Here is an 18,753-nt window from a genome sequence, read left to right as displayed (position 1 = left end):
GCCTGGGTTCTGCTGATGCATTTTTTTTTTTATAAGTAATAAGGGGTAGGACAACAGGAGCTAAGTTCCCAGTTTAGCAACGTCAAAATGTACACCACCATGTGGAACTGAGACCATTCTGTTTCAAAGTGCAGAGATGTACCACATGATGAGGTCAAACAGGGACCAAATATATGGTGCTGGGCCCACAAAAATCATTATTTTGTTTTGAGGTGGGGGGTCCCACTCTAGCTCAGGCTAGCCTTAGACCTGCCGTGTAGCTGAGAATAATCCTGATCCTTTGGCTTCTACTTCTGAATAGACATTCCTAGAAAGAAACCGCATGCTCACCAGAGCATTTTAACAGGCTGATTACGAGACTAGAATTCCAGTGACTGTGTAGAGGGTGGAATGTTTGCTGGTCCAGAGCCTCATTACAATTTATCTTGGGTTGTCTTCAGCCCTAAATAGCCATTCCTTGCCTACCTCTGTGTCTGACCTACCATTCAGTGACTAATAGATGAAACCCTTCTACCAACCCAAAGGCTGAGTATCATCAGACAGCCTCTGAGGCCCATAGCTATAGCTGAGATGATCCATTTTGCTATAACTTCCTACTTAGTTTTTCCAACTGTCCATTTGAAAAGTGCCTCATCTAACAATTTCTTTTCTACCGACATAAAAACTTTATCAAACTTAGTATGGTTATGCACACCTTTAATCCCAACACTCAAGAAGCAGAGGTAGGCAGGTCTCTCTGAGTTCCAGGGTAGCCTAGTCTCCATACTAAATCCCAAGTCAACTAGAGTTACATGGTGAGACCCTTAAAACAAAAACAAAACCAAATCAAAACACCACGGTGGTGGTTTGAATATACTTGGCCCAGGGAGTGGCACTATTTGGAGGTTTGGCCTTGTTAGAGTAGGTGTGGCATTGTTGGAGGAAGTGTGTCACTGTGGGCATGGGCTTTAAGACCTTCATCCTAGCTGCCTGGAAGCCAGTCTTCTAGTGACTTTCAGATGAAGACATAGCACTCTCAGCTCCTCCTGCACCACACCTGCCTGGATGCCGCCTTGATGATAATTGTCTGACCCTCTGAACCTGTAAGCTAGCTCCAATTAAATGCTGTCCTTATAAGAGCTGCCTTGGTCATGGTGTTTGTTTACAGCAATAAAACCCTAATTAAGATGACTTTCCAACCTCCTCAAAACTTCACCAAACGATTACCATGTTGGAACACAGACTTTTGGATAACCTATATTGGTTTTCTCTGACCATGGCCACATATTTGGCTCCTCTTAACCTCTTTGAGGTAAGTTATTTTATTATTAACATTCCCAAAATATCTGGCATTACGGGCACACGCCACTTCCACTGTCTATGCAGTGCTGGAGATGGAACCCAGGACTGCTCGCACCCTAAACCAGCATACTGCCAACTGCTATAAGATTATTTTTACTTCCCAGTCACACATAGTGAGCTGTTAGTGTAAACACACCATGAGGATTGCAAAACAGAAATTTCCTAACATAGCACATCCCTGTCATTAAGTGACACATGACTGATTCCAAGCATAGCTTCGGAGTCTCATGCCTATGTTTGAAGTTTTAAATTTGAAAAGGGCAGTTAGCTTAAAAGCACAGAATTGTTAGATATTCATCACAGATTTTTTTTGTGACTTAAATTTTTTTTTCACAAAATAAGAAGTTTTAAGAATGAATTGATATAAACATAGCATAGCCATGTGATACAATATTGTGCATCACTGAAACTATTCTTTTGTTGTTTGGTTTTCCTGGCCTGGGATGAACCCCAGCTGGGTCTCTCACATGGAAAGCCAGAGATCTACCACTGACCTACGCCCCTAGACCGAAAGTGCTGAAGATCAGTTAGTGAAAAAAAGGAAAAAGAAAAAAAAAATCAGTGAAATCTGACTATGAGAAACCAGGGTCAGTAATTGCAACACTTGGGCTGAGGCCGGGTGACAAGTGCTGGAGACATAGCGACATCGTACTTTTACCCAGAATACAAACAAACAAAAACAAACCCAATAACAACTTTTAAGACGACAGGACTAGCTCTAAAGCCCCTAGCGCAAATCGCTGGTATGTAGGCACTGATGACGCATAAATAGAGCTTCTTACTGGGGTGGAGTCTGGAATTCATTGAAAGAAGTTATTTTTTTCCAGTGAGTTTGGGTTTCGTCCTCCTCTGCGAACCAGCGTTGCTTCCAGTAAATGTGAACCACTCACACCTGGCTCGTGGTTGGGGTCTGGAGCGGACCTCAGCGCTCCCTGGAGGTCTCGGGGTGCGGGGCAGCTCCTCCCCACTGGCGGCGGAGAGAGGCGGGGCGGGGCACGGAGCCCCAGTCCAGCCGGGCCCAGCCCAGTCCTCGCCAGCGCCCGGAGGCCCAGGCGGATCTCACGGTCCGGATCTCACAGCGCAGGCAAGTGAGGGGGCTGCGGCCGTTGGAGGTGGGGACCCGAGACCGGCGGGGAATGGAAGTGGCCTGGGGCGCCGCTGCGCCCAGGCGCCCGAACTTTTCTGGCACGCGCAGGCCGACTCCGGTCGTGCTCAGGAGCCAGACTAGGGTCCTTTCGTTCTGCCTGTCCCGGTCTTCACTTTCCATGTGCGCCCGGGCAGGACATATGGCCCGGGCTTGTGGCGCGCCCGCATTCGGTGCGCACCCGCGAGCTGACCCGCATCTTGTAGGGTGCTCCTCTCAGTGGCTGAGTGGCTTGTTTGTCTGAGGACGTGTCCCCCACTCCAGGGCCCCAGAGTGGCCGTGAAGCAAGTGAGAATGGAGGCTGTTATGGTCCTCAGCTGGTGGGGAGATGGAGGGAGGGAGCCAGCCAGAGGCTTGGGACTCACCCGGGGCTGTTCGAGCTTGCCCTGGAGCTTGCCCTGACGTCACCAGACCAGTAAAGACTGGTCATGAGAATCTGTCTAAGGTGGGGGGTGGGAGGAGGGAGCCCTAGGTCAGTGAAGCCAGTGAGCCAATCTAAGGTCTAGAGAAGAAGCCATTCCTACTCCTAACCTGGCCTGCTCCTGTTCCTTTGCTCTGTAATTCAGAAGCCTACCAGAAAGTACAGTCAAGCTGATGAACTGTTTGTTTGTTTATTTATTTATTTATTTATTGAGACAGTTTCACTCAGTAGCCCAGTCAAGCCTCGAACTTGTTGCCTCAGATCCTTAAGTGCTGGGAGTATTACAGGTGAAAGCTGTCTTGCCTGGCCCTGGTGACCTCTTTAGGTCAGAATAAAAATAAAAAACAAAACAAGGAAATGGGAAAAGGGAAAGCAGGTCCGGGAGGGCCAGGAGGGAACCAGAAAAGGAGGAAGGAATGGAAGGCTCTCTCTCTGCCAAGGCAGAGCCTGGACTGTTCACCAGGTCTTGTTCCCTGGGGCATCCTTCCTCAGTGACTCACTCCACTGTGGCCTATGGGTGGTGGTACCCATGGGGCTGAGGGTCAACCTAAACACTGGCTAAGTGGGGAGAGCTGTCATGGAAGGTCTGGCAGGTGTCTGGTTCTCTGAGACTCTGAAATATTTATCTCAGTGGTGAGCTTTGGTTTCAAAGCTGGTGTCTTTGGCCTGGCCAGTGGTGGCAGGGCAAGCCAGGTAGGTGCTTCTTTGTGCTGCTTTGTCTGCCTTAAACAGGCCACCATACTTCCCCTCCTCTTCACTTGCCTGTTCTTACCTCTCCAGTCATGGGGCCCTGGTCTTGGTTTATAGTTTCAAGGGAGGTGAGACCATTGCTTCAAGGGTCCTGATTTCCTGTCTGACTTCAGGGCTGCTCATATAAAACTGGGCAGATCAAAGAGGTAATAACACATTAGTTGGCAAGTAGTTGGAGAAGCTCATGGGCTAGGGTAATAGGCAATTAGGCTCAGCTTCCTCGGTAAGAATGGGGAATCCTCAGATAGAAGCCATCTATAGCAGAGCACCTCCCAACCCAAGACCTCTCACCATGTGCCCTTAAGACAGAATAGAAGCACTGGGACTGAGTGTGTAGTGTAGTGGCCTGAGTTATAAGGGCAAGTGCCTGCCTCACAAAATAGTAACAACACTGGGGCGCGGTACCTCATCCTTCTCAGAAGAAAGGCAAAAGGAGGATTGCAGGCCAGGCTGCAGACCTGGAGCCAACCTGGGCTGCGGAGTGAGACCGTATCTCAACAAGCCAGCGTTGAAGCAAGGTACAGATCTTCAGAGGGCCTTCAGTTCTCTTGGGAATGCTGAACAATAGCTGACCTTGATAAAATCTTCCAGCCTTAACCTAAGATTTTGGGAGTCTAGGCCAAAACAGGACTTGTTTTGAAGTAGGACTAGGAACAAGATGCACGGGTCCAGAGACCTCTACTCGTCGTGGACATAATGCATTTGTCAGGGAGGAAGGTAAGACTTCCTTACATCGACTGGTCAGTACATGTCTATGACGCGGGGGTGATGTTTAGGGATGCTACTTTCCTGGTTCTGTGCTGCCTAGATTTCCTCCATGCCATGCTATCAATCCTACCATGGAGGTTCCAGTAGCTGCTGGACCTAAGGGTGGGAGCAGACCTGCAGGGGATCCTGGCTCTCAGCTGACATGAGAATGAGGGCATGTCTGGTTCTCCTATCCACAGGTTCTTATGGCCTTGAACTTGTGATCTTCCTGCTTGAGCTAACCTAGTGCTAGGGTTACAGGTGTACACCACCATGCCCCATTCATGTGTGGTTCTGTTTAAAAATTATATTTGCTTATTTGTGTGTGACGGTGAGTGCATGCATGTGGAAGTCCAGAGGACAGCTCCAGGGAGTCAGTCCTCTCCTTACACCATGTGGGCTCTAGGGATCCTACTTAGGTTGTCAGGCTTGGCAGCAAGTGCCTTAATCTGCTGGTCCACTGAGATTTTTTTGCTTGGTTTTTAGTGCAACTGTTTTGAGGGGACAGGCTGGTGGAAGTATAGGGTTTTAAGAGCTGGGTAGAGACATGTTTTTTTTTTTTTCTTAGGGTTAGGTCCTTGTGTAATAAAAAGGTTGCCCAGGTCAGCATCACATAGGCTGTGAAGAGTGGAAACATCTTAGGAGGAGAGAGTGAATTAATGGCCACTCTTGCCTAGAACATGCCATGTGCCTCTGTATATGTCCTACACATTACTAGAGGCATCCAGTCAGTGTGTAGATTCCCAGGTATGTGGGGGTGGGTTGGGGATGAGGTGGCTATGTCATTCTGCTCTGAAGCTTCCTGTCCTGTTACCCTGTTTATACAGAATCAAATTGGCAGGGCTGCAATGGATTTTGATCTTTCAGCCTAGAATATACCCATCTTACAGATGTAAAAATGGAGCCTGGAAGTGGGAAGTGACCGACCCCAATTCATGTACTGGTCAGTACCAACACCAGGACAAGAATTAGGTCCCTGCTCCTACACTGGAGTCTTGGGCAAAGATGGCAAAAGGAATCCATATCCACTGTGCACTTAACTCCGCTGGTCTTTACCATCTCACCCTCAGCCCTGTGTTCCCCTAACCAGGTGAGGGTGCTTCAGGTGTCCTCCCTGGCAGACAAGCACCCAAAATCAGTCACCAAGTTCAAATCTGTCCCTGCTGCTTGCAGATTGCGTTCCTTGGATGCTTAAATCCTAAAGCCTCCATGCATCCTCCTGATAATTTCAAGTGACTGTTGTTGCCTTAGCCTTGGCTGGCCTTGTGCTCACTGTGTAGCTCAGGCCGACTTTGAACGTGAAGCAATCCTGCTTTAGCCTCCTGAGTGCTCACATTATAGGTGTGTCCCACTATTCCTGGCTCTCAAATGTAGCATTTTTATTGAAGGTGTGATCTTTTGTGAGCATAAGAAATACCTTGGTTGCTTACTAAGTACTGATCTTACCACTCTTCCGTGGCGCTCTTCCTTCCCCACCCCTGTGATTTTCCACTGTGGTCTGATTAATACTTCTGTTCTCCTGCTTGTCTCCCCTCCTAACCCGAAGACAATACAAACCGGGCAGGGCAGGCCTTTGTGTCAAAAATGGCAGCAGCCCTAATAATGGCTTCCTTTTTTTCTTTCTTTCTTCTAATTTTGTGACAGTCTCACTATGTAGCTCTGACTGTCCAGAAACTCACTTTGTAGACTAGGCTGGACTCCATCTAAGAGATCTGCCTGCCTTTGCCTCCCAGGCACTGGGATTAAAGGTCTGAGCCACTACACCTGGCATGCTTTCTTCCTCTCTTCCTCTCTCTCTCCTCCCTCTCTCTCTCTCTCTCTCTCTTTCTCTCCCCCTCTCCTCTTTCTTTTCTTCTTCTTTTGTTTAATGGCTTTTTCAAGTTAGGGTTTCTCTGTGTATCCCTGGCTGTCCTGGAACTCACTCTGTAGACCAGGCTAGCCTCGAACTCAGAAATCTGCCTGCAGCCGGGCGTGGTGGCGCACGCCTTTAATCCCAGCACTCGGGAGGCAGAGGCAGGCGGATTTCTGAGTTCTAGGCCAGCCTGGTCTACAAAGTGAGTTCCAGGACAGCCAGGGCTATACAGAGAAACCCTGTCTCGAAAAACCAAAAAAAAAAAAAAAAAAATTTTAAGAAATCTGCCTGCCTCTGCCTCCCCAATGCTGGGATTAAAGGCATGTGCCACCACTGCCCAGCCCCTCTTTCTTTATAAGCACAAGGCCATCCTGACTGGTGATGTGGCTGGGCTCTCTGATATTACAACCTCATGATACAAATCTGTCCTCTGAGATAAGGGTGATGGAGAAGCTGCTGGATGGGGCCCCTCCATATTCTCTAGGACTCGGCCCTCTGTTTCTGTGGATACAGAGAGAGGCACTCTAGAGGTGGAAGCTGGGGAGTGGCCTGGGGCCTAGGAGGAAAGTAACAGGTTGGCAGGATGAGCAAGAAATAATGAGGGAACTGGAGAGGGTTCTTTGCTGGCATCTGTGGCTCTTTTGCTGAGCTTTTGATACTGGGCGAGGCTGGGAAGGAAAGTTCTAAAGTCCTTAACACACACCCCCTCCCCCAAGATAGCACCTCATTATCATTTCCTGGCTGGCCCGGAACTTGCTATGTAGTAGAATAGGCTGGCCTTGAACTCACAAAGATTCCCCCTGCCTCTGCTAGAATTAGAGGCATGAGGTACAATACATGGCCCAGAAGTTCCAAATTCTTGGCCAGGAGGGCCTGTCCTGGGCTGGCACTTTAGGGCTTCCTGGTTCTACTGACACCCCAGTATTTGGATCCCCTCTATTTCACCTCTGAATCCTGAGGCCAGGCCACCGGAGAGTACTATGTTCATTCTGGGTTCCTGGCTGCTTCTGTCACTTCTCTGTCCCAGTGGCTATGTGCTGGGGAGGGAGGTGTTAGACCTTGGTGTGGCGTGGGGCTTCCTGAGATGCACGCTGAGCACTTCTTTCCATTCTGGTCTGGGCATTGGTTCCTGGCATTCAGGAGGGCAAGCTGCCCGGACTGCTCTTTTCTGTCCTTCCCTCCAGACACACCCTCTTGCTTGTAACCCCAGTAGCTCAGCCTTCTGGCTACAGATTCCATAGTCTTAACACTTCTTATGCCACAGGAGAGTTAGAGCCAGAGTCTCCGACCTCGGCAGACCAGGGACAGAGTCGGCCTCCTGAGATAACCCAGGGTTTAGTGGGGAACAGTTTCCCCAGATTCTACACTGAAAACCTTGGCCACCAACAAATCCCGCTGTGTGGGCCCAGTACCCAGTCCTGCTGCCACTGTGACTGAGTCAGGGAGAGGTTCTGGGTTTTCCCTGACATGGATGGATTACCTGAGAAAGGTACAGGCTGAGACATGGAACTGCCAGGACGGGGCAAAGGCCTTCTCAGCTTAGGAAAATGATCCCAGTTCTCTGTAACCCCTGGAGTCTGTGAAGCCCTCACAGCCCTGGGTGAACCCAGAAGAACTGTCTCCAGGTCTCTTCTCTGTCCTTGTCCTTCTTCCTACTCATTTCCTTCTCTTGTCCCCGTGCCTCAGCCTGGCTAGGAGAATGAATGACCACTGCCCCTAAGGCAGTGCTAGCCCAGACCTCAGCCCTGGTGGAAGCCTTGGTGGAGGCCAGGCAGGAGCTGAGGCCTGCTTAGAAGCCATGTTGGGTGTTCTGGGTTCCTGAAGTTCTTTCTGGTCTGACAAATATCGTCCATGCCATGGCTCAGTGGCGAGTGTGGCAGAGGCTGGCAACTTTCTAGCTGGTACAAAACAAGAGTTTTACTCTCTTGCACCAGGGTCAGACAGCCAGGATTGTATTGTAGCCTAGGATCAGCTTGTCTTTTTTTTTTTTTTTTTTTCTTTTTTTGTTTTTTCGAGACAGGGTTTCTCTGTGTAGTCCTGGCTGTCCTGGAACTCACTCTGTAGACCAGGCTGGCCTCGAACTCAGAAATCCACCTGCCTCTGCCTCCCAAGTGCTGGGATTAAAGGCGTGTGCCACCAGCTTGTCTTAAGTGGGTGGGTGTCTAGATTCTGACATTTTGAGTCTCCTTGTGCTGGTGGATGGGACTGGAGTGCAATGTGGAGGGGCTGAATCTTCAGGCATCCACTTCTGTGTAAGCCTGCTATTATTACTGGAGGATTTGAGACCAAAGCCATGGGAGATGGCTGAGAAATTGGGATAGATACACTATCAAATAAGGGACTCAAAAGGGACACCAGAGTCAGCCAGCCTTGGGGGTAAGCCTTGACTTTGTTATACCCTGGTGAGGTGTCCCTGGCCACCTTTCTTCATTCTCCTAAACCTCGGTGTCTCTGTAATAGCAGTGTTCACCTGCTGTCATACTTTACGGAGTTAGGAGTTAGTCAGTTCACAGCTGAAAACAGCCAGAGTGTATCCCTGGTTAGGCTGGGCATTGTTCTAAGAGCTCCGACTTTCCTTCCTTTCTTTCCTTTTCTTTTTCTTTTTTATTTTTTTATTTTATTTATTATTATAAGTAAGTACACTGTAGCTGTCTTCAGACACACCAGAAGAGGAAGTCAGGTCTCATTACGGATGGTTGTGAGCCATCATGTGGTTGCTGGGATTTGAACTCTGGACCTTCAGAAGAGCAGTAAGGTGCTCTTACCCACTGAGCCATCTCACCAGCCCCCCTTTTCTTTTTAAATTAACTTATTTTTATTTTATGTGCATTGGTGTTCTGCCTGCCTGTATGTCTGTGTGAGGGTGTCAAATCCCCTGGAACTAGAGTTACAGACAGTTGTGAGCTGCCATGTGGATGCCAGGACTTGAACCCAGGTCCTATGGGAGAGCAGCCAGTGTTCTTAACTGTTGAGCCATCTCTCCACCCACTCAGTGTGTATATTTTGTCTTAATTTTGACGGTTCCTTGGGAGGTACTGTTAAGTGGTGTTGAACCCATCTTCCAGGTGGGGACACTAACACATGACATCATCTCTGGTTCAAAAGGGCAGGTGGTGGAGGACTCAGAGAACTATGCTGGGATCAGACAGGTCCACTGGCAAATTCCTCCCAGCACGACTGGGCAGGGTCAGGGAAGACAGGGGGGAGGCCTGTGAGTCAGCAGCTGAGCCAACCTAGACCCTGGAGCCACACCCCAGACAGTGAGTCACTGCAGCCCCTCTCTTGGGAAGAGGGAGGGGGCCCTGCATGGTCAGTTTCCTGGGTCACAGTCAGCTCTTAGAGCTGTCATTGAGCCCTGAGATCACTCAACCACCCCATTTCCCACATACCCTGTGAAAAGTGAAGGGCCAGGTCATTGGGACATCATGGCTTGGTAGCACTGTTGGGACTCTTAACAACAGGGCCTTTCCTGGCAGTGCCTTTTAGGACTGTTTAGCCATCAGCCAGCACCCCCTCTCCCCCCATGGAGGATTTCATATAGACCTAGATTACTGAGATAAAAGCCATAATGGAATGTCAGGCACCTCTATACCAAAGGTAACCTGCTTTGTCCTCTTCCCATCCACCAGGATGTCATTCTTTCTGTGGACGCAGAAGGAGGCTTGGAGAGGGAAAGAGTAGGGTTTAGGGGAACAAGGCCTTTGCTCCAAAGGCTGGGGCAGGAAAAACTTGCTTCTTTTATCTTGCTTGTGATTACTCTGTCCTTTCATAGACTCGAGACTCTCCAAACCAGTTCCAGTGGCTGATCTTAGACTCAGCCTCCACTCTGGGAGTCCCACTTCTCCAGCGGCTCTGCACTGCGCAGTGCCTGACTCCCATGCTTCCCTGCCCGGCTCACTTCTCATACCCCTCCTCTCTAGAAAGGCTTTCTTCTCTCTGGCTTGATACATTCTTGCTCTGGGGAGATGGAGAACAGCTTTCCTCAGTGTGACCTGCTCAGAGACCTGGCCTGTTACTGGATCCTCACTGGTTTTCCTTGTGAATCACTCCCGTTGTCCTGAGAGGAGCCGTGCATGTCCCCTATCTGATCTCTGAGCTGCACTGGTGCCCTGAAAGAGAAGCTGGGACTCTCCTGCTTCCAGCAGCGGCCCTGAAGGTGTGGCTGACCTGGATCTGCCAGTCTTTCCTGTAGGGCAGGGGATAACTCTGTCACAGGGTGTGCATGGGAAGGGGTGGTTCTGTGAAAGAAATAAAGACACCATTTCCTTGGCTTGTCTCTGTCCTCATCTCTGCCATATCTGGATGTGCCTGCCATTTCATTATGGGTCCACAGGCTGTGATGAGCTTGGCAGAGGAGGTCTAGAGAGTACAGCAAAGCATGAAGGACTCATAACACCAGACCCACTCAGGGTGTGCTCCTAACAGCTGGCTCCAGGACTGTGGGAGCTACTTTACTACGATGGGCCTCACTGCTCCCCTGAGCATCAGTGTGGCACCTGGTGCTTCCGCAAGCTGCTGGGCTCTCCTGTCAGAGGCATTCCATCCTGTGCCCTCACTTCTCAGCTTGCTTTCCTTGACCCTCCCGCCACTGCTGCTGGGAAGACTCCAGAGACCCCCTTCCAGGGAGCTCCGGAGCACTGTTTACTCCCTGGCAAGACCAGCGAAGGGAGCAACAGGCACAGGCTGCCACATGTCCCGTGATGGGATGAGAACTGGAGAGTCTGTCTGCTGCCAGCCCCGCCCCTCCCTCTGGGGCCTGGCCATTCTGGCACAGTGGCGGGATTGTTTTCTTCCTCCTCTTTCCTGCTCAGCTTCTAGCTTGGCTCCACCCTGTATCTGGCCCTCAAGCCTGCTGCTCCAGCCAGCTGCTATGGGGGCTGGGTTGACTCCTCTAAAGGGTCCCAGCTGGCCAGCCCTGTGACTCACCAGGAAGCTCTTCTAGGGGCCATCCAGCTTCTTCCCTGGTTCTGCTGTCAAGCCACCACTGCAAGGTTTCCTTAAAGGAGAACAGGGAGTTCCCAGGCTGCCGTTCTCTTGTGTTGTTCTGATGCTCAGCTGTGACGCTGGCCGCTGGCCGGTCGGCTGACTAATCCCCACCCCTACTCTCCTGTGGCCAGGGCAGGGGAGGCCCCAGATAAAGGCTGCTGTGAGAGATTATAAAACCCAAGGGCTGGTCCAGTGGGGTGGTGGCCTGTGGGCAGTGAGTGGCATGTGTAAGCTACAGTCATAGCCTAGAAAGGAGAAAGGGCGGAGTGGGCAGCCAGGAACTCATGACTGATTGCTTGTTTCCTATTGCAGGTCCCAGAAGCTGGGGTTTCCCCTCAGCCCTTGAGTGGCCATGTCCAATCCCACTGCCCCACCTCCCTATGAGGACCACAACCCCCTGTACCCTGGCTCTCCACCTCCTGGTGGCTACGGGCAGCCATCTGTCCTGCCAGGTGGTTATCCCGCCTACCCTGCCTACCCTCAACCTGGTTACGGTCATCCTGCTGGCTACCCACAGCCGGTTCCTCCCATCCATCCAATGCCCATGAACTACGGTGAGTCATGGAGGGTGGCTGGGGTTGGTGGGACAAGGTGGAGCTTGGCACTGCTGAGGAACCCTTACATTCCCTTCCTCCTACCATCTCCTTTGATACCTTTGTCTCTTCCTGTCTCACCTTCCCCTTAACCCCCTGGTCTTCCTTCCAGCCACTTGCTGGCCTATATATTCAGTAAGAAGACTGAGGCCTTAAGACTGAACTTACACCCAGAGATGGCAGCTGGGTGAAGTAATGGCTTCTAAGTGGTTACCCTAAGGAACCATTTCTGTTTCTCAACAAGGCTGTTACCACTGTGTGTGGGCACCATTCCTTCCTTAGGAGCCCTAAGCACTTTTTAATATCCTAGGGCTGACACATCTCCATCCTTTATGTACAGTCTGATTTTTGCCAACAGCCAAAATGTCAAGGTTGTCCAGTGAAGGTGAAGTTAGACTATAGTAAGCCTCTTCTCCTGGGGGTGGATTTTGTGCATATATATATATATATATATATATATATATATATATACACACACACACATACACCCACATATATATACACATATACACACACATATATATACACACACACACATATATTTTGTTTGTTTGTTTGTTTTTGGTACGAGAGACTGAACTCAAGGTCATTAAGCATTTGCTCTGCCTATGAGCTGTATCCCAGCTCCTTCTGGGTAGATTTTGGAAGTAGTTCCCCAAGAGGCATCCATGGAATGTTGGTGGCTGCAGTAGCCTCAGTGTCCTAGAGCCAGTGAGTGTATGGCCAGCTCTTATTTGGACATGTATTCTAAGGTAGATCTTAAGGTATCACAGGTGACCCTTGTGCATTGTGAAGCCTACTATAGACACAGCCCATGCCCTCCTGTACCTACTTCCTGTGTAGTCTTCCCTCTTACTCTCTGGCACAACACTCCCAAGGCCACTGCTCTGCCAGCCAGTTCCACTCCCTAGATGCCAGCTGCTTCCTAGATGGTGATGCCACTATCCTGTCTCCAAATAGGCGCGCTGGACACACAGCCCACAGCAGCTGCCTGCTGACAGCACAGCTCTTTCTCACCTAAGTCAAGCTGGGGTTACTCTGAGGATGCCTAGAGAACCCAAGCTTAATAAGAGTCTGTGAGTTACAAGGGTGTCTTTTGGACAGAGGTACCTGAGCCCTGGTTTGAGACAGGGAGGTCAGGGGTGCTTTGATATATTTTTTAAAGATTTATTTATTATTATATGTAAGTACACTGTAGCTGTCTTCAGACAGACCAGAAGAGGGTGTCAGATCTCATTACGAATGGTTGTGAGCCACCATGTGATTGCTGGGATTTGAACTCTGGACCTTTGGAAGAGCAGTCGGGTGCTCATACCCACTGAGCCATCTCACCAGCCCCAGGGGTGCTTTGAGATGGAGGCTATGTGTCCTAGGTCCCCAGTTGGTTGATGTGATCTGCCTCTGGTCCTAGGCCATGACTATAATGAAGAGGAGAGAGCAGGAAGTGACAGCTTTCGTCCTGGAGAATGGGATGACCAGAAAGTCCGACATTCCTTCATCCAAAAGGTAAGAACTGGGTTGGGACTTAGGGGAGGTCTAGGTTTAGGTAGACATTCCCACATACGTGTCTTAGCTGCCTACCTGTGCATCTTCCTCAGAGAAGATTCCCCTCTCTGTGATTCCCATTGCCCCGACTTTGTTTTGGGATGACAGAGTCAATCTGGGCTTGGATTCTGCACTTCCCCTTCCTGCTCTGACCTGTTAAGACAGCAAGCAACTGGGAGCTGAAGTATACATATTGTCTCTAAACCACCACACATCCCTTCTTTCAATCCTTGTCACAGAAAACTGCTGTTAGGACAGGAGCAGGCAGAGCAAGCGAGCAGCAAACTCTATACCCAGCTGGATGCTGGGTAGGTCGAAAGGGGCCAAGAAACGGCTGGAGTGGCAGAGGGGTCCCTTTCAGGCCAGACTGCAGTCAGGGAAGACTCTCTGAGGACTCGAAAAGTGGAGCCTTCCAAATTACAGTCATTGTTTATGTTTTCAAGACTGATTTATTTTTAATTGAGTGTGTGTGTGCATGTGTGTGTGTGTGCGTGTGCATGTGTGTGTGTGTGCACACGTGTGAGTGTGGTACCCAAGGAATGCAGAAGAGAGCATCAGACCCCCGAACTAGAGTTGGATACAAGTGACTATGAGTTGCCTGATGCTGTTCCTGGGATCTAAACTCGGGTCCACGAGCAATATATGTTCCTAACCACTGAGCCTTTCAAACTAAAAGGAGGCCCCTTGTACCACTAGCATGTTGGGGGTGAGGCAGGTGGGCAGAGGCCTCGGCACTGACTGTCTTTCAGGGAGAGGCTTGTATGAGGCGGGAGCTATACCCCTGGCTGTTTGTTCTAGGTATACTGCATCATTTCTGTCCAGCTGCTCATCACTGTGGCCATCATTGCAATCTTCACCTTTGTGTGAGTCTCTCCTTCTCTCAGCCTGGGTTACCTGCTGGGCTGCCTATGGAGGGGTGGCTCTCGGCTGGAGGTGGACCGCCACAGGATGATTCTTTTCTTGGCGTCCTCTGTTTTACAGGGAACCAGTCGGCAAATACGTGAGGAACAATGTGGCTGTGTACTACGTGTCCTAGTGAGTGCAGGGTGTTGCTGCTGGGATGGGAGGGGGACAGGAGGCAGCTGACTGGCATTGTTCAGGGCAGAACTATGCCCTAAGAGAGAGGGCTTCCCAGAAACTGTGCCAGTCTCCAGGCAGAGGCAGAAGAGCAACCTGAGGAGGAGTAACATCACGGAGTGCTGGGACAGGGCAGGACCAGGCAGACACGTGGTGATGGAATGAAGGTTTCATGGTGCTGCCCAGGCTCTCTATGATCACCTTGCATTGCCTTCAGGTCATACTGGGCTAGGAGCAGGCCGGGGGGGGGGGGGGGTGTCGTGTCCTATAGCTATGTCCCATCTCTTCCCTCAGTGCTGTCTTCCTTGTCACCTACCTGACCCTTGCCTGCTGCCAGGGACCCAGGTGAGTGTTGGAGACCCTGACAAGAGGAGGGCAGAAAGTGGGACAGGGACAGAGCATTGTAAGAGGAAAAGGGTTTGTACAGTGAAGAGAGCCTACAAGGAGTATTGATGAGGGACAAGAGGCCAGCTGTGTTACAGAGTAGTGTGCAATGCCCACCTGGCTATATCTATCTTACAAGATATGGAAGAATTATATCCACAGGGAAGGACTTTCTCGGGTTATCCTGTGTAAATACCTGAGTACCCTCCCTAAGGAGAAGAGTTATTTCTCAGGACTTCTGCTAAAGGAGCTGCTGAGACTTGATGGCCCAGGCAGGTAACCAGGGTCTTCCTCCCTCTCCCTGTCTCCAGGCGCCGATTCCCATGGAACATCATCTTGCTCACCATCTTTGTAAGTCTAGAAGGGAAATGGAAGACCTACTCGGGGAAGGGTTGGGGGCACCCTTGTCCTTGGCTGGCCCTACTCTTGCTTTCCTCTGTGGCTGTTCTTCCCAATACAGTTACACTTACCCTCAGCTCCTGCAGGGTCATGGCGACCACAGTGTTGAGGCTGGTCTGTGTTGAGCCATACTCAATAGCCCATGCTGTTCTTAACTATTGGCCTCATTTTCTCCTGCCCGCAGACTTTGGCTTTGGGCTTTGTGACAGGCACTATTTCCAGGTATGTTCAGGGACAATCCTCCACGCTCTTGGGGAGGGAATGTCATGGAAGACTGGATGGACTATGGGCACAATCCTGAACATAGGGAGTCTATTTATGGCTTCTGGCCCATCTCAACGCTGCTTCCTTTTCCCCAGTATGTATGAAACCAAAGCTGTCATCATAGCAATGATCATCACCGCTGTGGTATCCATCTCTGTCACCATCTTCTGCTTTCAGACTAAGGTGAGGATGGGGAAGGCCTTTCTCTGGCCACCCTGCCCTCTCACACACACACCCCTTTGGGTTCAGCATTTGGGCAGGCATGGGAGGGTTCAGACCCTTGCAGGCCAGGCATTTCCCTAGCCTAATCTCCTGCCCCCATGTCTGTACTTGACAAATTGCTTCCTGTATGATATGTGTTAGCATGTCACTGCCATGCCCCCAAGAGCAGCACTGGGACTCCCCAACTGGGGCTCAGGGTCAGTCCTTTGGGATGCTAAGGATGGCAGTTATCGACGTGCCTCTTTCTCCCTTTCTGCTAGGTGGACTTCACCTCATGTACAGGCCTCTTCTGTGTGCTGGGAATAGTGCTGACGGTGACCGGTATTGTCACAAGCATAGTGCTGATCTTTAAATATGTGAGTGTCCTGCCAGAAGGGTAGGCAGAACCCAGGCAGCAGACTTCCTGTGGAGCAGGGGCGGGCTCTGGCTCACACACCTCTCCACTGGCCAGTGCAGGCACCAACACAATACCATCCTTTTGGGTTAGGATATAACAGATTTCTCTCAGGCAGGTGATAAACCACAGCCCCTTAAGTCCTGGATAGCACCACTTGGTTCCTACAGGAACTGGTAGGTTACCCGGGACCAGGTTCTGTGAAGGACTAAGTCAGGCCTGGGTGGAAGGGGCCCCGAGATTGCTGGTTCTGCTGCGTTCTTTGCTTCTAGTCAGCTAAGGCGGGAACACAGGGTTGGAAGGGAAGGATCAAAACAAGAGGTGCTGCCCCCCTCACCATGGCTGGTCCTGGTCTGTGTACAGGCACTTGGCAGGAGTGTTGAGCGGGGTGGCAGGTTGCCAACAGGCTTCTCTAAACTGTCTCTAAGGTGGGCTGTAGGAGCCAGTGAGCTGTATCCATGGGCTGGCTCCTGGGAGCTCACTGTCACAAGCTCTTCAAACAGCATGCACTGGGCTTGCCTTGTTTCCAGGACCTCCAGTAGACATTCCTGGACTTCACTAGCTTTCAGTTGGGCTGATGGGCTAACGTGGACACTGTGGGACAGCCTTTGGCAGATAAATTACAATCTCAGTTTCTCCCAGGATCTAGAGGCAGGATGAGGATCCTGGAGAGGTAGCTTCCCTACCTGCCTCTCTAGTTGGAGTCCCAGGGTCAGCTGGATCTCTAAGGCCTGCTTTGCCCATGCTTTGGCTATGCTCTGCGTGGCTCCCTAATGCCATACTGTGCTATTTCACAGATTTACTGGCTCCACATGGTCTATGCAGCTCTGGGGGCCATCTGTTTCACCCTGGTAAGTTAGTTCCCTCTTCTGGGAGGGGAGCTGAGATGGTGGCGTTTAGGCAGCTTGGGAGGTGGGGAGGAGCCATGGACAATTGTTCTCTTCTTATGTAGGTGTTTTACAAGTTTCTGACATCCCTGTTGTGCTCTGTTCACATTGCTGGCTGGGTAACAGATGTGTGCCAGTCTCTGGTAGACAAGTGAACTGTTCAATGGCAGAAACCATGTAAAAATCACTCCTCCCTAATGACTCCATTAGTGAGCTATATGGCTGGCCCAGGGCTCTCAGGACATCGTGCTGACAGGAAGTGAACCCTGGACACTGAGCTCCTTGGCACTCATGTCTGGTTTCCCTGCAGTTCCTGGCTTATGACACACAGCTGGTCCTGGGGAACCGGAAGCATACCATCAGCCCTGAGGACTACATCACAGGCGCCCTACAGATCTACACAGATATAGTCTACATCTTCACGTTCGTGCTCCAGCTCGTGGGAAGTAGAGACTGAGAGAAAGAGAGCAGCCCCTTTCACTGGCCCTGGACTCACCCTTTCCTATTGGGCTGGGCCCTAGGTCCCGTCTCCCCTCAAGTAACCTGCTCAGTTTCCTCTCTGTCCTGGGGATGGGAGGACCTCTGGCTGTGTTCAGTGAGAGCCATGATGCTGGGATCACTGGCACCTCTTAGCCCTTGGCGGACTTGGTAAGAACAAGTCTGAAGGTGTATCTCCTTCCCTTTACCCACGACGAGTATGCACCAAACTGTGTGTGTGTGTGTGTGTGTGTGTGTGTGTGTAGGGGAGTAGGGAGCCTGTGAACACAGGAGCTCTGAGGTGAAGAGGCTCCCCTCCCACCTCGGCCGCAGGGTTCTAGGCTAGGAGCTGGAGCTGTTTCCCTCCTGGATCCAATAAAGCCAGATGCTTTGCTTCCAGCTCCAGTGCTCATAGGCCACTTATGCTGTCTGAACTCTTTAGGCTTGGCATCTCTTAGCTTTAGAAGCTAGAAGAGATCTGTGCCCTGGGGTCTCTCTGTTCCAACCCCATCTTCCAGTAACATGTATCAGTTATTTATCTGGCTAGGGGAAAAGACAGTGAGCAGACTTTACTCAGTATGGGGGCTAAGCCAGAATGGCATCCACCCTGCCTGGTGCCCAGCCTGGCTACCATCCAGACCCAAAGTGCCTTGGGGCCTTCTGAGGCTTTTAAAATCGGACCTAGAGGGACCTCCTACTTTGCTCTGACACATAGAGGTGTGGAGGTCAGCAAGTGAGGTGGATTGTGGGATTCTGGGTGTGGCTGCGAAGCAGTATGGGTGAGAGATAAGTGGGGACAGGGAAAGCGCCTTGGGCACCCTCTCTGGTCTGAGAAACACTGAAGTCTACTCTGGTACACAAGTTCAATCTGTTCTGTATTCCCATTGGGAGATTTCAGACTAAAACCCCCTCTTCAAGCCAGCTGCTGCTTTTTATGTAATCCAAGTGCCTCCTCCAGCTGGTACCAGGATGGGAACAGAGCTGGCTTATCAGGTGGGGTAGAAACCTTACTAGCCCAAGGACATAGTTAGAGCTATTCTGTCCAGTACTTGATTCTGAATATATCACAAAGGGACACAACTAGAAATGTAATAAAGTTCTATGTTTGGCAGTAAGACCCTTGAGTAGCTGTGGCTTTCTTAACGGTAAGGTGGGAACCCAGTATTTGGAAGAAAGCAGACTTTCCTGAACAGTTCTGGATGGTGGGTGAGACAGGCTGCTGAAATGGTAAAAGCTGCCTGAGGAACGGAGCTCAAGTCTGCAGCACTGG

The 18,753-nt window shown here is 50.6% G+C and overlaps 2 protein-coding genes across 3 annotated transcripts in view; one reads left to right on the top strand and one right to left on the bottom strand.

The window, feature by feature from the left end:
* Window positions 1-18,753, bottom strand: part of Pnkd (PNKD metallo-beta-lactamase domain containing) — a 72,735-nt gene that overhangs the window by 50,941 nt on the left and 3,041 nt on the right. The window lies entirely within an intron of this gene.
* Window positions 1,955-18,598, top strand: Tmbim1 (transmembrane BAX inhibitor motif containing 1). Of its 2 annotated transcripts, XM_085838343.1 has the most exons (13): window positions 1,955-2,084; window positions 2,169-2,425; window positions 11,554-11,795; window positions 13,246-13,340; window positions 14,178-14,242; window positions 14,361-14,414; window positions 14,751-14,801; window positions 15,152-15,191; window positions 15,424-15,461; window positions 15,599-15,686; window positions 15,986-16,081; window positions 16,917-16,970; window positions 17,317-18,598. In XM_085838343.1, exons 3-13 carry the CDS (start codon window positions 11,594-11,596, stop codon window positions 17,461-17,463), a joined length of 930 nt encoding a protein of 309 aa, XP_085694469.1. In that variant the 5' UTR covers window positions 1,955-2,084; window positions 2,169-2,425; window positions 11,554-11,593; the 3' UTR covers window positions 17,464-18,598. The 2 variants fall into 2 exon arrangements, with proteins under 2 accessions (XP_085694469.1, XP_021013927.1); XM_021158268.2 differs by lacking the exon at window positions 1,955-2,084 and having other exon boundaries at window positions 2,139-2,425.

This window comes from Mus caroli, unplaced genomic scaffold, assembly GCF_978045245.1.
Source record: "Mus caroli unplaced genomic scaffold, Mus_caroli_1 scaffold_1, whole genome shotgun sequence".
NCBI classification, from domain to species: domain Eukaryota; kingdom Metazoa; phylum Chordata; class Mammalia; order Rodentia; family Muridae; genus Mus; species Mus caroli.
Note: the sequence above shows the minus strand (reverse complement) of the source record. Positions and strands in the feature narration are given on the sequence as shown.